Source organism: Uloborus diversus, chromosome 1 (genome assembly GCF_026930045.1).
Source record: "Uloborus diversus isolate 005 chromosome 1, Udiv.v.3.1, whole genome shotgun sequence".
NCBI lineage: Eukaryota > Metazoa > Arthropoda > Arachnida > Araneae > Uloboridae > Uloborus > Uloborus diversus.
The window spans coordinates 136,952,546-136,972,300 of NC_072731.1; the positions used below are offsets into that span (position 1 = coordinate 136,952,546).

At 30.9% G+C, this 19,755-nt stretch overlaps 1 protein-coding gene across 1 annotated transcript in view; it reads left to right on the forward strand.

Annotated features, from left to right (window-relative positions):
• The window catches only part of LOC129232365 (REPTOR-binding partner-like), a 32,652-nt gene extending 13,357 nt beyond the window's left edge, over positions 1-19,295 (forward strand). Inside the window, exons 2-3 of the mRNA XM_054866519.1 lie at positions 1,173-1,385; positions 18,377-19,295. Of these exons, the coding sequence (XP_054722494.1) occupies positions 1,173-1,385; positions 18,377-18,499 (336 nt within the window). The 3' untranslated portion in view covers positions 18,500-19,295. The remainder of the gene's footprint in view (positions 1-1,172; positions 1,386-18,376) is intronic.
• The last annotated feature ends 460 nt before the right edge of the window (positions 19,296-19,755 follow it).

Here is a 19,755-nt window from a genome sequence, read left to right on the forward strand (position 1 = left end):
AGACTGGATGTAGGCAAAGAATTGCACCATTTGACAAACTCAATCACATGTGTGGCTTAGATAACTAATTAGTGCCAAACAGACAGAATGCAAATCCAATTTGTTAATTTTTGTTTCATTGAAGTCAAAATATCTAAAGTGCCGTGACCGCAGGCAAGCGGAGCAAGCCTTTGGGAAATTTTTTTTGTTTACTTTTGGTCTACGTACTCCGTGAACAGAGTGTAATATTGGTGCAAAACCACAGATTAAAATGAGTTTCTGGTAACTTTGTGCATACATTTGTTACTTAGTGTTTAATAACTAATGTATTTAATTTGAAAAGAATGATCAAAAAGCTGAAAATATAGGTGTTCATTACAACATAAAGAAATAATCTCAAGAGCTATTAATTTTCATTACTCAAAAAGTAGATTTGCGGACATGCCCGGGGCATGTAACAGTTCCAATTTGGCATGGATTTTCTGCCCTTTAGTGGCCTCCCTGGAATGTAAATAAAAAGAAAGCTACTAGTTATTTTTCTTTTAAATAGGCTTAAAAGCTTAGTGTACGTTCTTTTAAAAAAATAGTTTGCATAAAGTATTTAGCATTGTTTATGTGTTTAAAGAAAATATAACTAGTCAACCACATTTTAATTTGAAAAAAAAAAAAAAAAAATCAAATTTTCCATTTTTTTTCTGAACAAAAAGAAATTGAAAAAATTGATTTTTTTTAAAAATAATCATTGAATGATATTAATAATGAATTTAATGATATTAATAATAAATAATTCCATTTAATAAAAAAATGGAAAAATCAATTTTTCCATTTTTTTTCAGAAAAAAAAAATTGGTTTTAAACTTTTTTTTTCTCTATTGGAAATTTTGCATCTCTACTTCTTACAAAAAATACGATCTTTTTGCATCTATTGTAGGAATTTGATTTTTCTCCTTTTCAATGATTATTAACCTTTGTTAAAAGGCTATAGTAGGATAAAATTTATGTTTTTTTTCCTTTTTCACTTTGATTTGTAAATGTTTAAATGAAATGCTGTGTTATTTCATTTTTGTTTCTGTTCTATTATGTTTGGATGTACAATGTACATGAATAATAGTTCTGATCATTAAAAATCAGGTAGATCTATTCTTATTATGTTAATAATTTCATATCAAATTAAACTGCATGCTCATTTTCAGGGGAGTCCTGATAAGGAGGATAGGAAAGAAGGTCGCAAGGGTCGAAAGCCTGGTAGAAAGTCGGCTAAGATTGATATGAAGGCTAAATTGGAGCGAAGTCGACAGAGTGCGAGGGAATGTAGAGCTCGGAAGAAGATTCGCTACCAGTACTTAGATGAGCTGGTTGCGGACAGGGAAAAAGCAGTCTTGCAACTTAGAAAGGAACTGGAAGTGGTAATATATTTGGTTCAATTTTAAGTGATTTCTTTATGAATTAGTTAAAAAAAAGAGTTGGTTTTTTTTAAAGTTACTTAGATTCCATTAGATTTGGCTTCCTTGCAGTTTCCAAAAATTACACTGTCTTCAGAAAATTTTGCTTCAGTCCACTGTCACCCCTGGTGTTACCCATTTGAATTAAATTGTAAGGAACTGATTAATTTTGTAACTGGACAAACAGCTCTTGTGCATGACGCTGTTCGTTCTGATTTAGAAAATGCATTTAAAGTTGAAAATGAATGTTTTCAAATTTTTGAACAAAAGGCTAAATGTTTGAAATTTAAACTTGGAAGAAATCATGAAATACATCTTGAGCCCCATTTCACTAGCTTTGGGTAACTGATGGCAGCAAAATAAAAACAAATAAAGTAACTCAATAGCATTATTTAAAACAAATGTCACAAGCAGATATTACTTCACATGATTTTAAATTTAAATCTCATGCAATGTTAATTGTTGGTGGAATGCCTTTGTTCTATTATGCGAGTCATCAATCCCATACATATGAAGATTTAGCAGTGCATTTATTAAATTATATCTTGAAGTTAGGAAATATATTCAGTTGTAAACATATAGATTTTGGAGCAGATACTTACCCTGACATTAGTATAAAAGATTCAAAATGGGAAAAAAGAATCATTATGGGAATTAAAATTATCAAAGTTCAAAAGTCACCCCTAAAAACTACCAAAGTCAATGAAAAAGTTTTTGGGATCAAGTGAAAAAAAACGGCGTTAATTAAAGTCATTTTTAAAATGTAGAGAATATATCGCACATCTGATTCAATACAAGGGTAGATCCAGAAATTGTTCAAGGAGGGGGCAATTTTTTTTTTGCCTGATCTCTTTCTATGAATATGATTTACACCTGCTGGAGGGGGGGAGGCAGTGCCACATAATATTTATTTGAAATACTATAGAGGTTTAGTTGAGATCTCCGAACCTATTTTTTCTTTTTCCCGTTGATACAGTATTCTAAAACTGCGTTTTAGGGGTTTAATTTTGCGGAATTTCTGGAGGAATGTTTTGACCCCCACTGTTATCATTGAAAAGTCGTTCAATATTGTGCTTTTTGGAACTTGAGGTTCTGAAAATTACCGGAGGAAAGTCGGCGAGTTCATTCCTTTCCTTAGCACTCACTAAATGAGATGCCTACAATTGCATTTTTAAGACTAAAGTTTTGAAAATTGCCTGGGAGAAGGCCTCCTAATTCCTTCTCCTAACATCAACAAAGATTGTCTAAAATTTTTTTGAAATTTCGGTTCCAAAAGCTTTCCGAGAGGGAAATTAGAATTTGATTTTTTCCCTTAATGCCACAACAAAGATGGTCCATACTTTCATTTTAGGGCCTCAATTCGGAAAAAATGCTACATGGGGACTCTCAAAGGATCGCCCCCCCCCCCTTGTATTCGTCTTTAATTCAATACCACTACAAATGAAAAAAATATGACTTTTAACATAAACTCTTTTGGGATGTTGACATTTCAAAATTTATTTAACTGAACAGAATTTGAGAGGCTGGCCATCTCGTGAAAATGGAAAATGGTTGAGCTGTGTTGAAAGTTTTCAATGTAGTCCCTTTTGGACCAAGGGGTAGAGATGGGTCGACTCTCTGGACTTTGATTTTAATTTTTTTAAGGCCTAAAGATTGAGGTCCAAGGCCAAGAGGAGAACAGCCTGACTGAATTTTTTAAAGAAGGCTGAGGCCCAAAATGGGTCATTGAGCCGACTGTGATGATGATGATAAGTGAGATACAAATAGATATTTGATCCGTGTCAACTCTTAGAGTGTGTTCGCCAAGAAGCAGACACTTGTATTATTTTGAGTGTTGCACGTGCTTCTATTAATTTTAAAAACATAATCATTAAAAGCCCTGCCAGGGTTTGCAATATATATCCGGTATTTATTTTGAAAAGATATGATATTTTGGTATTTTCAATATTTATTTTTCCAACTGCGGTATTTTCAGTATAAAAATTATATTAATCATAGTAATATTGTTCATTTTTTATTAAAAATAACCAAAAAGTTATACACTATGTTTTTATTATGTATTCATACATCATTAATGTAACAATGTAATATAATATTCCTTTTTTAAATTTTATGTTATTAAAATTATTAATAATGTACAGGGGTCTGGCCAGGGGAAATTTGGGTCCGTTAACGGACCCTTCACAAAAATACGATTACTCAAAACGGACCCTTCCCAAAATTCCGATCAACCAAAACGGACCCTTCACAAAATTCCGATCAACCAAAACGGACCCTTCACAAAATTCTAATCAACAAAAAAGGATCTTTCACAAATCATTTACTGTAAAAGCAAATTTAAAAGCAAAATAACGGCTAATTTTTCAAAAGAAAAGTCCGCATATTTCTGTGATGCATACTGTTTCTTTTATCACAGCAGAATAAAAATAGCCTGCAACGATGTTGTTGTTATAGATTTTTCTGAAAATGTTATGGCCTCTGCATATTGATATTGCTGCCTCAGCACCTTTCTCCCTCTGCTCTCAATCTAAACAATAATAACACATATCAGCGAATTGAACTTGGTACTGCTAACAAATAGAATAGCTATAGGTTGGGGAAGAAATGTGATCGCTTCAGATATGGTTACTAACTATAAAATTAACATTAACGCTAAATAAATAAACGTCTAGTAAACCTTTCACAGGGACTTGGAAAGTATTCCTAACATTTTCCAGCTTGGCAATTTTTGTGCCTTTATGGTGTGATGTTTTAACGTTATCTTAAGAAGAAATTATATTAGTTTTGAATTTTTTATGCTAACAGGGGTGCTCGTGTATCGGTTATAAACCGGAATTCCTGTATTTTTTTTCCTATGTCCATATCGGGAATCTGCTATTGTCCATTGTTATACATTACCCCACCTCCTTTTTTTTTCTAACAACGAATTTTCGGCGAAAATGTCGGTGGTTATCAATAATATTCATCATGTAAACCTTTTAAAATGCAATTCTAAAATTGTTTTACTTAAATAAACTCTTTTATTTGCTGTTTTTCACTCTTGATGCCTTCATTTTGAAAAACGCGATCTCTTTGCATCCGGTATGACAATCAAATCTTACTCATTTTTCATGCTAACTAAGCTTTGTTACGAGGCAAATAAATAAAAATTCTCATTATTTTTAGTGAAATCATTAGTTTAAGCAGAATTTCGTGTTCTTTTAAAAGTGTCAAGACGGTTCGATGGTTTAATTATATTTTTGTTTCAACTATGTCGATAGACATTATCAATATGTTTATCATTAACCTTTAATATGCAATTTGAAAAGATTTTACTAATATAAATTCTTTTATATTCCGTTCTTATACTTTTGATGCCTTCACTTCAAAAATTTCAATCTTTTTGCATCCGCTATAGGAATGGAATTTTTTGCATTTTTTTAAATGCTTACTACGCTTTATTCAGAGGTAAACAAAAAAAATTTATACTTATTTTTGTTAAAATTATAAATTTAAAACGAAATTTCGTGCTCTGTAAAAATTTCATGCGCCAAAAAGCTAAATACTGAACAACTGCCTGATTTTTTTTTTTTCAATTATTTTATGATTTTACTCTTTATACAAAATCTTCAGAAAAAATTTCTAGTACAATTTAACAAGATGTGGAACGGTATATAGATACTGATACATCTAGGTTGACCATCCGCTGGAGAATGATACCTCCCTATTGCTATGATAACCTTCGAAAATGCCCTAGAAAAGACAAAAAATACTGTAAAACTTCCAACAAATTATTTCAATGCCGTAGTTTGCTCCATGAGCCTCCCCCTCCCCCAAACGCATTTATTACTGTTTATAAATTTAAATTTTTCGTTTTTACAAAATAATTTTATTTTACAAAAAAAAAACGATCTTTCATAAAAAAAATTTTTGATTTTTCACAAAAAAATTTGATTTTTCACAAAAAACGGACCCTGTGAAAAACCCTGGACAGACCCCTGATGTAATAATTTTAATTTATATTAAAAGTGCCTAGTTAAATATTTAACATTGGTCAGAAAAAAAAAGAAAATGTCTTTGTCTGTGCACCAACTAATGCATATTTTTTTTTCTAATGATATAACTGTAAAACTAGTTAATAGAAGAAAAATGATTAAAAAAGCTAATGCTAAATTAACTCCATTAAAAATGATAAAAATGTTAAATGAAATATTAGGTATGAATAATGAAAGAAACCTTCATTTTTAGTCTTATTATTCTAATTTAACAATGTAAGAAAAGAGTAATTTAAAGATGCATTTACTATTTTGAAGACTTGAATTTGTGCTGATTTAAAATATCGGATATATATCAAAATATCAGATATTTTCGATATTTTCAAAAATATCATGATATTGACCCTGCCTGCTACAGATGTATTTCTTTCTGTAGCTTTTCCAGAAGAGTTAAAATCCTCCCTTTTTATTTTACAAGAATCAAAGGGTTTGAATTTTTTAATGCAAGTGCAATTTCCAGCAATCTTGGACCTGAGGTTTCTAAGGGATTAATCGGGCTTCATGTCTTTACTGGATGCAATTTGGTAAGTTGTTTTAAAGGAAAAGGCAAAGTGAAAGCTTTCAAAAACGTGTAAGTCTCAAGACTATATTATGTCCTTTAAACAGCTAGGGAATTAGTGGAAAATACCGGCCCATCATAAACTGATTTAGAGCACAGCCATCTTAACACAAGGCCTGCGCGCTCATTCAACATGGCCGCCCGTGAAGGCGGTTTGTTTACATCTCACAATAGCTCTACCGTGAATGAAAATTTAGATTTTTTTATAATCCATTAAAAAAAAACAGTTAATTTTTACATGAAATACTCCGATACATCTCTAAATTAAAAATTTATATCGTTCGAGTTTTAATATCGACACAAATAGTTCTTAAATAGTAAACTAAATTAAAATTCATGCATGACACATTAAATATTATATTCGCAATAAATATATAGATAATGAATAAAAATGAAAATTTTAATGGGTAAAAAGAAAATACACTTCAACTTCAAATCATAATGCAAAAGAAAGTACGAAATAAATTTTGCTTACTGTAAATTGTAAAATGATCAAGACAGACGGGGAAGATAAACGTTAAGTGCATATTTCTTATTCATAAACTAATAAATATTTTGCATTTTTCACACGAATGATTTACAGTAGTATTGATTTCCTTTGAAAAAAATACAGACAAATGAAAAAAAATAAGATGGAAACCAATATTTAGCCATATTTCTAACTGTTACAAACAAAAGAAACAGCATACATTTTTGAGAAAAAAATCACTCCAATACCCAACAATAATTACAAAACATCTGAACAATTGAAACAAACTAAAGGATTCGTATAAAAAGACAATACTGATGCATATATTTCAGAGTAAAAAATATAATTAGATTTATCATGAGTTATCTGTGAGTTTTTTTTTTGGAGAAGTTATTCAACAGTATGCATAAATCGTTTGCATAATATTTCTCAAAATCAAGGAAATGGTGTGAGAGCTAAGCTTGTAATGGTCATGTACCACATTTCTAATGCATGGCTCGCTAATAGTTGTTAAAAGCTTTAATTCATTTTCATTTGCTATGAATTCCTCCAAAAAAAAAAAAAAAAAAAAAAATCAACATTTTAAAATACATTTATACAAATAGAAGCTGGGTTTAAAAGAAAAAGTTGGTGTTTTTCAAAAGTCACGATTTCATGTATCTATTAAACTGCACTCTTCAGAGAATTCATATTAAAATACTCCTTGAAATTTTAGTTACAAAAAATAATCATTTACCAAAGTGAGGGCAAAAAGCTTCGTCATTAAAATCGAAAGTAATAAACGTGTATTACATGAAAAAAAACATAAATAAAAATGTGTACCTTTCAATAATAGAGTACAGTACCTTACAGAAATAGAAACTGCTTTAAAAGTTAAAACAGTTGCTCTTTTTAATGAACCGCGATCTAATGTATATATTAAACAGCACTCTTCAGTCAATTCATGTTAAAAAGTTCCTTGAAACAATAGTTACAAAAAAAAATCATTACACAAATTGAGGGCAAAAAAGTTTCGTCGTTAAAATCGAAAGTGATAAAAATATGTAGCATGAAAAAACATACATAAAAGTTCGTCCCTTACAAGTAAAAAATCCTTAAAATTATATTTAACAAGTACAGTAAAACTCCTCTAATACGGACACTAACAAGACAAAATTTTTTGTTCGCAATAGAGGGGTGTCTGCATGACAGAGGTTTAATACCTTTTAATTTTACCTTAGAATCGAGGAATTAAAGACTGTCCACATAGGAGGGGTATCCGTTAGGAGGGATTTTACTGTATTTATTTTTATTATCAATTCTGCTTAAAAATAACCATTGGTAACCGCACTTACCTTCGTAACATTTTTTAATCCAACAATAGTAGCTTCAAACATATTTGGAGATGTTAAACATTTGATACGTTAAATTTTCACCACCAAAGTATCCCAACGGCTTATAATGTAAACTTGACGAAACGTAACGATTTAGCACAGTCAAATACAAAGAACAAAAAAGGAAACATCATTTCAAGTCTCCATAAAGTCAGTTGATAACGTAATCACACATTTGGAATAAATATTACTTTGCTATTTGATACTAAAGTTGTGAGATGAAATACAATATTGCATCCGCAACGAGCAGCTACTTCACAACAGCACGTCCACAACACTGTTTGAACTAAAGGGATTTTCCCGCTCAACGCCTGCTTGAGGTCACGTGACATCGATTGCGCAATTCAGCGCGTAGGCCTGATACATAGAAGGCTGTGTTTAGAGTTTCACATGATAGTTATATGGACAGAATAATTTTGCAAATGTTTGTAATGAGTAAATGTTTGCATGCTTGTTTTCTCTTCGCGTGTCACTTCCGCTTTGGCCCCTTACCAGCAGCTTCGGAGGAAGAACCCTGGTAGAAAAATACTATTATTAAATAATATCTCCACTAGTTAAAGTTGTACAAGTATAACACCTAGATAAACATGTAACCAGGAAAATTATGAATCTATCGGTACTTGGTTCAATGCTCAATTTTCTGTCGTTCACCAGGCAGGGCTTTCCTATTTTGTCCACCCTGGAAAAACCGTCCTGGACATGACATTTTGTCATTTTGTCCACTTTTTCAGTATACACTGAAAGTTTTAGTTAAAAATTTGAAGTTTGAAAATAATAAATAATTATATAGATTCTTCCTATTCAAGTAACATTTAAATATAAAAATAGCATACATAAATATGTATATAAACAGTTGATTAAAAATATTTTAAATTGAAAATGAAAAAAATTAAGATCAGTTGAAGTTTATGTAAGTGTGTATATAAATAAAATCAAATGAGTAATTATAAGTTGTAATGAATGTAATAGCATTTATAAAAACAAACATATCGGCTGTAAATTTTAAGATGTTTATCTGTGATATGGAGGTTTATTGCCCATAATAAGTGAATTTATAAAATTAAAAAGTAGAAATGAGAAGTTTTTAAAGGTTGGAATCTCAAAACATTAAAAATCATATATATAGTTAAAAAAAAAAAAAAAAGAAAGAAAGAAGAAAAAAACTACTTGATATTAATAAAGGAAATGTTGACATGAAGTGAAATCTGTTCTTGTAATACAAATACAAATGTGATGATCAGCAACAGGCTCTGTACCCAGCTAGGCTGTTCCTAGTCAATTTATTAGTCCCCAATGAAGATTAATGGCCATTTTAAAGCTATCTACCCCCTTGCTCATTCTAGTCTGTTCTGGTACACTGTTCTGAGTAGAGTACTCACAACCCTACTAAAGTTGTAATTTGTATGACATTAACATGTCCATTAAAACATGCAGAGCACATAAATATTTTACTATGGGGTGACATCAATGAAAAACTCAAAAAAATGTAACAGTAAAATGGTTTTAGTCTATAAATCTTCGTTTTGTATGTATGTCTCCAAGCATTTCATTTGACTTTTCCATTGAGTTTAAACTCTACTTTTGTAATATATCGGGCGGATCAAGAAATTTTAATTAGGGGGGTCAAGATTCAATGGTCAGCGTTATATCTTCCATGTTAAAAAGTATCAGGTAAGCAAGGCTGCCCATTCCCCGAGGGTGATGGCGCACCCCTTCATTACTGAGCATCATCCCACCCAAAGACGATCAAAACTCATTCAAATTACCCTCCCCCGTAAATTTTTCACTAACTAAGCCTGTTCCATGGATCAATTCACTCAAATTTTCTTCAAAAAATATGTTTCTTGAAGCAGACAGGCTGGTCACATTACCATAAACTTTGAACATATGATATCTATATAAATAAATCAAAGAATATATGTGTGTGTATATGTGTTAATGTTTCCTATACAAATCCTCACTTTACATTGGATCTCGACAAAATTTGGCTAGTAGGTCCTTGGGCACCCAAGAAGGTGCGGGGGTGTCGAACGCTAAAAAAGAACCGTATGATTCAAATTTTATTTTAAAGCCTGAAAATGGCATAAAATAGCTCTTTGTACCCCGAAATACTTATCCGACCAATTCGATTTTGGTGCCATTCAAAAGCTTGTGAAAAACACCCATACAGTTCCTTCATTTCCTTCAAATTTCAAAAAAAAAAAAAAGGCTGTAAAATCACCGGGGAAAAATTATAAAGCACTGCTAAGCCTAATGGAACAGAAATTTTAAATTGGGGAAAATTATCGTTTGCGCAATCTCATTTTAAATTAGCATTCAAAAGGTTACCCCTTTTTTTTTCTTGGTTGTGACTAAATAAAATTTTGTTTTTGTTTGAGGTAAAAATTTCCGCTTTTGACTAATATTTAGCCATTTGTTTTACTACTTTTTTTTTCGGATTTTAGTTGTATTTATGGAGGGTAGTGTTTAATTTTTTCAGGAATTTTTGATTTGCCGTTTTCTTTCTTTGAGAATGAATATTTTGACGTGAAATTTGTAGTATTTTTGTTTCTCTAATTGAAGCCTGACTGTTGAACATGAGCAGGGTGGCGACAGATCAGGGAAATCAGGGAGATCAGGGAAAAGTCAGGGAACTTTATTAATCAGGGAAAAGTCAGGGAAATATCAGGGAATTTTGAAAAAGTTACAAAAAATCAGGGAAAATTGATTTTAAGAAGAAAAAAATTTTTTTTTTGCTTTAAAAAATTAAGTGCTCTAATTCCCTACGCACTTTCCGCCAATTATCTGTTCAAAAAAAAAAAAAAAAAGTAAAATAAAAATGAGGTGCGATTATACACTGCCGCATATTTGTGCATCTTTTTTCCTCAACGTCTAAAGTATTGAATCTTACTTATTAACCACAGTATGAACTTCCTAAGATTGCTTCTGTGTCTGTTAGGTTGTTTATTTTACCTAGCTTGAAACTTCCCTTTACGCTTTCAATGCTACATAAAATAAACAACCATACAGGCAAAGAGGAAGCCTTCATTAATGCCTTAGCTCCTTTGCCTTTATTCAATTGTCTCGAAGTAATTAGCCTACTGTAATCACGATTTCAAGAAGAAATCTTTGGCTTTTGAATTAATACTATAAAAGCTTAAAAGTTATTACTTCTTTGCGTTTTTCATTTAGTTGCTAAAATTGAACTTTCAATAAAAAAAACTTTGTTTTTGCCGTTATACTATTTGTTGTCACCGCAGATTATAAAGGTTTTCTTTTCTTCAAACTTAAGTAATTCTTTAATTTTATAACCAAGTTGTATTCTTCTTTTATATATTTTAAAATTAACTAATTGCTTTTTTCTTCTTTTTTTCTTGCATTTCAAAGTTGTTTATTACAAAAGCAATCTAAGATTTTTTTTCGTTACATACTGAAATCATTTGAAATAGAGTTAACTTGTTTACTTAAGAAAATATCTTAATTTTTTTATTGTTAAAATGCTGTATTCATTCATTAAAACCTATGTTCTTGATTAGAGAAAAACTCCCTATGAATGGATGTCAAATGGTTTCATCTGTTTTGCATAAATATTTCAATTAGTTATATAAGAATAACTACATTACTTCTATTCTTTCACTATTACTTGTTATTCTTGCAACAATTATTATACTGTTTGAAAACTTAGTTCAAAATAATTTCAATTACTTTTTAGTTCTATCATAAATACACATATGTTTTTAAGAGTAATTTTAATAGTTTAATTCTTATGCTAAGTGGTTTCTGGGAGTAAAGTTTTTTTTTTTTTTAATTATCTCTAATCTTTCCGTGTAGAAAAATTTAATATCCTGTTTTGTAGGGTTTTTTACCCAAAAAAATTGACTTGATATGTTTTTTTTTAAACATTTTATTAAGAAAAGTAGCATCTTTTTAAAATATATCTTTAGTTCAATAACTTTACAAAACTTAAAACGTTTAAAATACTGCATTTTATACAAACATACAATGGATTTCAAGTAGAGCAAAGAAAGAAAAAAATTATTATTGGTAACGTAAATCAGGGAAATTTGGTGAACTTAATCAGGGAAATCAGGGAAAAGTCAGGGAACTTTTTTTCACAGTTCCTGTCGCCACCCTGATGAGTCACTTGACAAAACGTTTATTTTCAAGGTAGACCGTGCAAAATCGGCCAATGCAGCTAGTTACAGGAATAAAATAGTTAGAAATAGCCCACACACACATGTAGCTTGAGGTGGAAAAGTGCTCTGACTAGAGATGAAAGCTGCCGGGGAAAAAAAAACGGAAAACTTCCGGAAAAAACGGAATTTTTTTTTTTCCGAAGGAGCAAATTTCCACTTTGGAAAAATTGAAAAAAAAAAAAAAAAATGAATTTTTTCTTTCAACTTTTCAGGGTTTTAATTGAAATTTTCAGCAAAAAGTGATTAGAAAAATTTTCCACTTAAATTCTGATATAATTCCCCCCCCCCCTCCATTTCATGTTAAAATACTGTCTAACCTTAATGCAAGTTTTTGTATGATAATATAATTTGCACATAGATCAAAACACGTTTAATAATACTTTTTGCAAAAAAGCTTAAACTAATAACCTTAGTGAAGAATTTATTTTCCTTCTTCATTAAACAAGCATAACATCAACCACAAAGCTATATTTCTGCTGACTGGTGCAAATCAAATGTACAGGATGAGGCAAAAAAAAAAAGGGCAAGCAATTTTCCATGAAACTTTATTAAAAATGAATAAACTATCAAAATACAAAAACTAATATGAGTAGACCTTTAGCAATCAATAAATTTAGTTTGTTTCAAACTAGCAGCCTTTTGCAGTAATACAGAGATGCAACTGCTTATTGAATTTTTCATTCAAGATGCCACAAGTCCTTTAATCAATCCTATTCCCTATAAAGCCTGTATAAAGGTTTAGAGAGTTCAAACTTACGTGTAGTTTAAGGTAGACCTTCGACACCTAAACAGGCCATACAGTGTAATAAATGGGATTGAGGTCTAGCGAGTAGAGCGTCCACTCAAAAGATAATATCATGTCAAAAAAAATGCGCCTTGCACCACTCTTGTCTTTTTGCCCATATGAATCGGTGTGGAGTTGGAAAATGTCCAGTTTACATTGCTGAAGTGCTCTTAGGCCCACAGAAGTACAATAACTTCTAAAATGTCCTTCTGGTTCGCTTTTTGATTCATTTTACGGCCCTCATTCACAAAAAACTAGAGATTTTTTTTCGCTTGTGCTGATTCCATCACAAACCAAGTCTGACTTCAGATTTTGGCGATATTTAACATTTTTTAAGATCTTGGCTACAGACCAATACTCTTTGTTCTGGGGGAGCTGGTTGAATACTATCTCTTTCAGCGTGGCCTTGCGACCTGTCTCAAACGTTTTAGGAATCTTTGGAGTCATACAAATGCCTGAACTTTTTGGAACTCTTAAAACTTCTGTTTGAGTCGTTTTTTCCCTTAGTCGCACTTATCGGTCCCAAATTCCCATCTTATGAATGACTGCTCTTGTGGAAACCCAAGAATTTAATTGAACTCACTTTTGGACGACCTAACGATTAACTCAAATGTTCATTGTTCATTTTTTCAACTTTCCGGACATCGACGATCATTTCCAAGCCACTCGAAACGACATACTGTTTCAAATACTGTTTGTTGGGGCACAACAAGCAAACGATCTGTCATTCTACTAGGTTAAACAACTTAAAATAGCAGGCATTTTATTTAAAATTGTAAGAAAACCGAAAACAATGCATAAACTAGGAAATATATTGCAAACTATTTTCTAATAAAGCGAGAGACAAAATAAATTAGGCACTTATTAAAATGAAATTACCTTTCTTCCATTCGATGATACAATTTTCGTCCGATATTTTTTTTTTTTGCCACACCCTGTATACTGCCGTGCTAAGCAAAAAAGTGCAATTTGAAGTTGGGCTCAAGCTGAGATATTGTGTGTTATTGTTTGGCTCTTCCATACATTTGATTCAGATTTTTTATTTTATTTTTTTAAGTTTTTGATCAAATGACCCTAAAGCATTTTATTTATTATGTAAAATACGAAACAGAGAACAACTTGGTTCTAATAACTCAGTTTTGTGCAAAAGTGCTGGTATGACTACTCTTACTACTGTGCTTAGCACCGCCATATGAATAAGCTGAAACTCCAGTTTAAGTTTTGGTTCAGCTTAAGAAAAACCAATTTAGTTTTGATTTGAGCTTAGACTGGGTTGGAAAAAATCAAAACTCAATAGCTTTTATTTTCAGACAGTAACATTGTATTATTTTTCTTTCAAAAAAAAAAAAATCATGTTTGAAAGTTGAAAATTTCAATTAATATTTCAAGTTTCAAAGGCAATCTAAAATATGAAATGTAATTTTTATGATTACCACACATTATACACACATTACCCAATATTAATGGTTGAATGACGACTGGACTTATATCTGGTGTTTGACTATGAAAGCTCTCAGTTATAAAACAAAAAGGTTTTTTTTTCTAACAAGTCTTACCTTTATGTGTATTTCTGTCAAGCAGAAAAAGATGTGAGGATAGCATATATTTTTTAATGCTTAAGCCTTTATATGTTCCAAGAAACACAGAGCTATTAAGAAACCCTAATTTTATTCATAAAGAAATCAAAATTTCCATTTTTTCCAAATTTTCCCAAAAAAAAAACGTTTTTTTTTCCACCACTTCAAAATTTCCGGAAATTTTACGTCTCTAGCTCTGACACAACATTAGCTCCTCAGAGATTATTGTTCTTTTGAAAATGAACAAAAAAGTCAAAACAGCCCTAGCTCAGTAAACGAACTCGATCAATCCTTTGAATTAGGATGAGATGAGAAGAAATACTTTACAGAACCAAGCCAAAAAAGGGTTATGATTGATTCCATTGATATTTTTTCGGACCTAAAAATTTAAGTTTTGTAAATAATAATTGTGATAAAATTCTTGTCACAGGGGGGTCAGCTGACCCTTTGACTCTCCCCTGAATCCGCCCCTGTATTATATAGTAGTGTAATTATGCCCAATAGCTTATTCACATAGTTAATTTTATTACTTTTAAGTAAATTAGGATCTAAAATTAGTTGCACCAGTATGTAGTTAAAAATCTTTGTATTTGGTAAATTCTAAAGTTAACAATCATTCTATATTTTAATTAAATGATTAATTCATAATATATAATATATTAGAATTATATACTAATTTTATTACACCATGACAATAAATTTATGCATGGATAATCAGTTAATTTTTCATTTCATCCAATTTTCTCCATTTTGTCCAATTTCTTTCGGCGTCCCAGACTTTTTACTAAAAAGTGTACAAAAGAGCAACCCTGTCACCAGCAGTAGCAATGGCATAGGTAGATAGTCAAGTACAATCTACTTTTATTAATTTTAGATAAATGTTCTCTGAAATGCATTTCTGTTTTCAGTCATAGGTTTTTTTTATTTGTGATATTTCATTTTTTTCAAGAATGAAAAAGAAAATTGAAGTCCTTTTTCTATCGCCTGCGAAAAAACAAAATTACAGCTAACGAGCGCTACATTAGAATTTCAGCTATTTGTTCACCTTTACAGTTTACTCTAGAAGAAGAGGTTACAAACAGACACACTGACAGACAGACGCCCACATATTTTAATAGGATAAATTATGCATATAAAAATAGCCTGAAAAAGTTTCCCCCTTTTTTTTTACTAAACAATATCATTTTAAATAAAATATTGACTAAACAGACCAAAAAAAGAAAATGAAAATCCCTATATGAAACAAAATCTTACTTTTTACTATCACTAAAAGAATACATTTCTATAAAATTGTGCATAGAGTTAATTCTGTTAAGAACTTTAAAAAATAATTTCTTCTATAAAACCATCTATAGAATTCTATAGAAAACTTTTCTAAAGAACTTTCTTATAGAAAATGCATAGATTTTTATACTGCCATGACAAGGTAAAGCAGAGCATCTGCAGAAATGAAGTTTTGAGATATTTGAAGAAACGTGTTTTGAATTCCATACCAACAATAGGAAATAGTTAGAATTCAACGTTTTTTTCGTGCTTTATTTCAGTGGAAACCAAGTCAGCTAACTTGTACAATAAAGCTCAAGTACAATAGATGACAAATATGGGGGAAAAAAATAAGATAAAAAATTTGCAGACACTGCTTTTTACCTTCCCACGGCAGTATAGAACTCTAATAATGCTATAATTGAACTAAATATTCACCTTTTGATAATGGTGTCACCCCAACTGCGCATTTTTTTCACTCCTATTTTTAGACGTAACAATCATTGTTATAGCAAATAAACTTCAAATATACTTTGCTTTAAATTGTGACAGTATTTCAATCAAATAGAATTTTTTCTACTGCAGATCGGCATTAACATAATACTGTGTCTAATAGAGGAACAATACTGAACAACTTCGAACAGCTTTTAAGAGCGTTTTATAGTTGAAAATAAAATGTTCACCTGCTTGCTGCAGAAAAACTATTAAATCATGAAAAAAAGAAACTAAAGTTATCGTGTGATAATATGTTAGAGCAATATTAACAAATTTAACATTTTGGTGCTCGTATTTTAGTAAAACAAAAGGATATCTGATTTAACCTACTGTTGCCCTAAACTAAAATGAGTTTTGGAACTTCTGCAACACTAAATTATGCTTTGCACACGAAAGATTTGTAAAAATAAAATTTTTTTGAACACTCCACTAAATAAAGGCCCATTTGATAATATGAACAAGATCATAAACTCATTTTTTTTTTTTTTTTGAAGATGTCTTAGTGTTGATCTGGGGTGAAGATATGTTTTAATCTTTGGTTGTATATTTTTGTTGACTGGAATAGTTTAGATGTGCTACTATATAGATAAAATATTACCAGATGGGTGGCGCTAAAAGCAGAGTAAATATTTCGACATTTCACTTTGTCCCACATTCCCCTACTGTAGCAAGGGTTGGTTCAGATGCAAATTGGGTCAGCTTTGGGGCCATTCGATAGCATAAAAGCAGCTACCTCATAAAATTTAATGTCTTAAAATTAGACCTTTCATAAAAGTTCATTAGTAAAAACAGTTCTTTCATCGCTTTTAAGCTTGTAGCAACAAGAAAACAACTTGAATTTCATCTGTAGTAATTTTTTTGTATTTTTTGGTTCAGCGAGGATATGGGGATTTCAGAAAGAGTTGTGGGAATCCTGCATCCTGGCGCAATTCCTGTCTATGCAAAAAGTTTTGAAATGTGTTGACTTGAATTTTTTAAAATTCTAAATTACAATAAAGAAAAAGTAGAATCTTAATGTTCTGATTTGTCAATATCACAGTCCTTACATGTTAAAAGAAAAACATCTGCTTTATGTGTACACATAAAAAATATGATTATCTGATTAAAACTTTTCTGCTAAGTCAAACATTTGTCTAAGAGAATATGCCGCAGACGGTACTTAACAAAGTCTGCCATTTTTGTTAAAATTCCTCCTTGGTAGTTGAGGATGCTGTCTTGTGAAGTTAGCCATTTTGTATAGGTCGTTCTCATTCTTGGTCAGGTAGGTAGGCATTATATACCGGTGGTCAACCATGGTGTTTGAATCGCTAAGGCATTGAACTCTGAACTGGAGGGTCCTGGGTTCAATACCAGCCGGTTGAAGATCTTCTGCGTTACCGATGATGACTGGGTCCTTAAATACTTTCGCAGTCCCAAAGTCCTTCAAGTTTTCATTCCTAATCAATACCTCTGGGGTGCTGGGTCAGGAGTTGCTCAGTTCCTTTTCTGGATCAAAACACATAACTCTTTTTGGGACTCATCCGAGCAGTTAAACCTTGTGTAGTGGTAAGAACGGGTATGCCTGGAGTGTAGTATTATGCCAGTGGTCAACTTTTACTTTCAGTTGTTTTTATTATATGTGTCTTCTTCTAGATAAATGTTAGTATTTTTTTAAGCTAGTCTTTTTCATGGCATGTTTTTCAAACCACACTCTGCTACTATGATTAAATCAGTTGTCTGCAGCAATAGGTACCTTGCACTATTGGCTCTGACATATTTTTTATCTATCTTGTAATAAAGACATTTTTACCAGCAATTCTTAACTGTCCACACATCTATTTTTTTTTTCAATCTTGTTTTCAAGAAATGGCTCCACAATCTAGTTCTTCGTATGGAAATTTTATAGAAGTGTGCTTAGTTCTTTTAATATCAACTCTTAATTAGTACCTGATTTCGGTGGAATAACAATTTAAAGTGCATATGTATCACTGATTATTGGTTTTAGCTTTTTTTGACTAGTTTTTGACCTGATTGAGCTGGGAGCATTCCTAATCACTAAATAATTAAAGTAGTAGTTTCCCCAGAGAAGTATTAATTTTTTTTTGCAGGGGGGAGGTGGGTTTTAATAATTCATGGATTGATTTGATTTTGATACTTAATGCCTCATATTGTCTACATTGAAGTTTGTAAACTTGAAATTTTAGTATATTTGAACTGTTGATTCTTTAAATGTTTTTATGTTTTCAGTATACTCAGTGGGCCAGGGCCCTTGATGAAGGTCACATTCCTGAAGCTGCCTTGAAGATGGTCGAGGAAGAGAAGAGGAAAGAAAGAGAACGTCTTGTGGATATGGACACCAATCGTCAGTAGTTCTACTTCTATAGAGAAAATTTCATCCGCAGGCAAAAAGGAGTCAACACCAGTTGAATATACATTTTACTTTTGAGTTACATTTTAAGTGCAGCATTTAGGAAGTTAGTGCTCTTGTTGCGCTATCTAGCAATTTCATTCAGAAAGAGCAAAAAGTGTGTTAAAGATATTGAATCTTATGATACAATATTTTATCTTTTAACTTGTTGGATTTATTTGAGAGCCGAATTTTAATCAAAATAATTGTATATATTTGCTTTAAACATGTGATACAATTACTGAGTAATAATCTCAGCTATTTTATTATTCAGATTTCAATAAATAATTGAGATTTTTAGACTAAGTCACATAATGCATTGGATTTATTTCCATTCTTTTGTAAATAGTTGTTGATTTAGTAGTCTGTGTTAATGTGTTGAAATTTGTTTTATTTTAAGAATATTTTTCTTAACCCTGTTCATTTTTTAAAAAAATATAAGAAAAAATTTATGTTTTGTTAGTTCTTTATTCTATGAAACTTGAATTAATTGTGTTTCATTATTAAAACATTCACTTGTATTAAATATACTTCTCAGATTTTGTAATTTTCTTGTTTTCACCTTGACTTTTTTTCTTAAAACATTTAACCAAATTCATTTCCAAAGATTTTCCCAGTACTACTTGTTAAGTTTTTGAAAAATTTCTGTCATTGTATATCAATCAAACAATGGTGTTGATTTTTCCGATTTTATGAAAGGGAAGTTTGAATCTGCTTAATATATCCCTATTGTTGAATAAAATGGATATTAAAATGCTATGTCTTGTGAAATTTCTTTGTTGGTGTTTTTAACATCAATTATTGCTTAACTCATATCTAAGTTGTCAATGTGACTACTAAGTTTCAAAGTTAAATTTCATTTCTTAAGTACCATATAATTTTAATTACTTGGACCCCAGCCAATTAAAACAAACTTTTGGTAAAGAAGGGGGAGGGGGGATGAAGGTAAAAATATTGAAAATAAAATAAGTTCTGAGATGTTATGCTACACTGTTGCATTATTTTTGGTCTATATTACTGTTACTCATATTAAATATATTTAACATATGAAATAAAATACTTTGGTACTACAAATTAATAGTTATAATAAAAACAAGGTTAGAAACATAAATTTGCAAAAAACAGCTGATATATTTCTGGATTTCTAGTAACCCCTGTTTCTTTAAAGAAATGTGCAGGTGTGTAAATGTAAACTCATGTGCAAAAAAGGAATGACTTT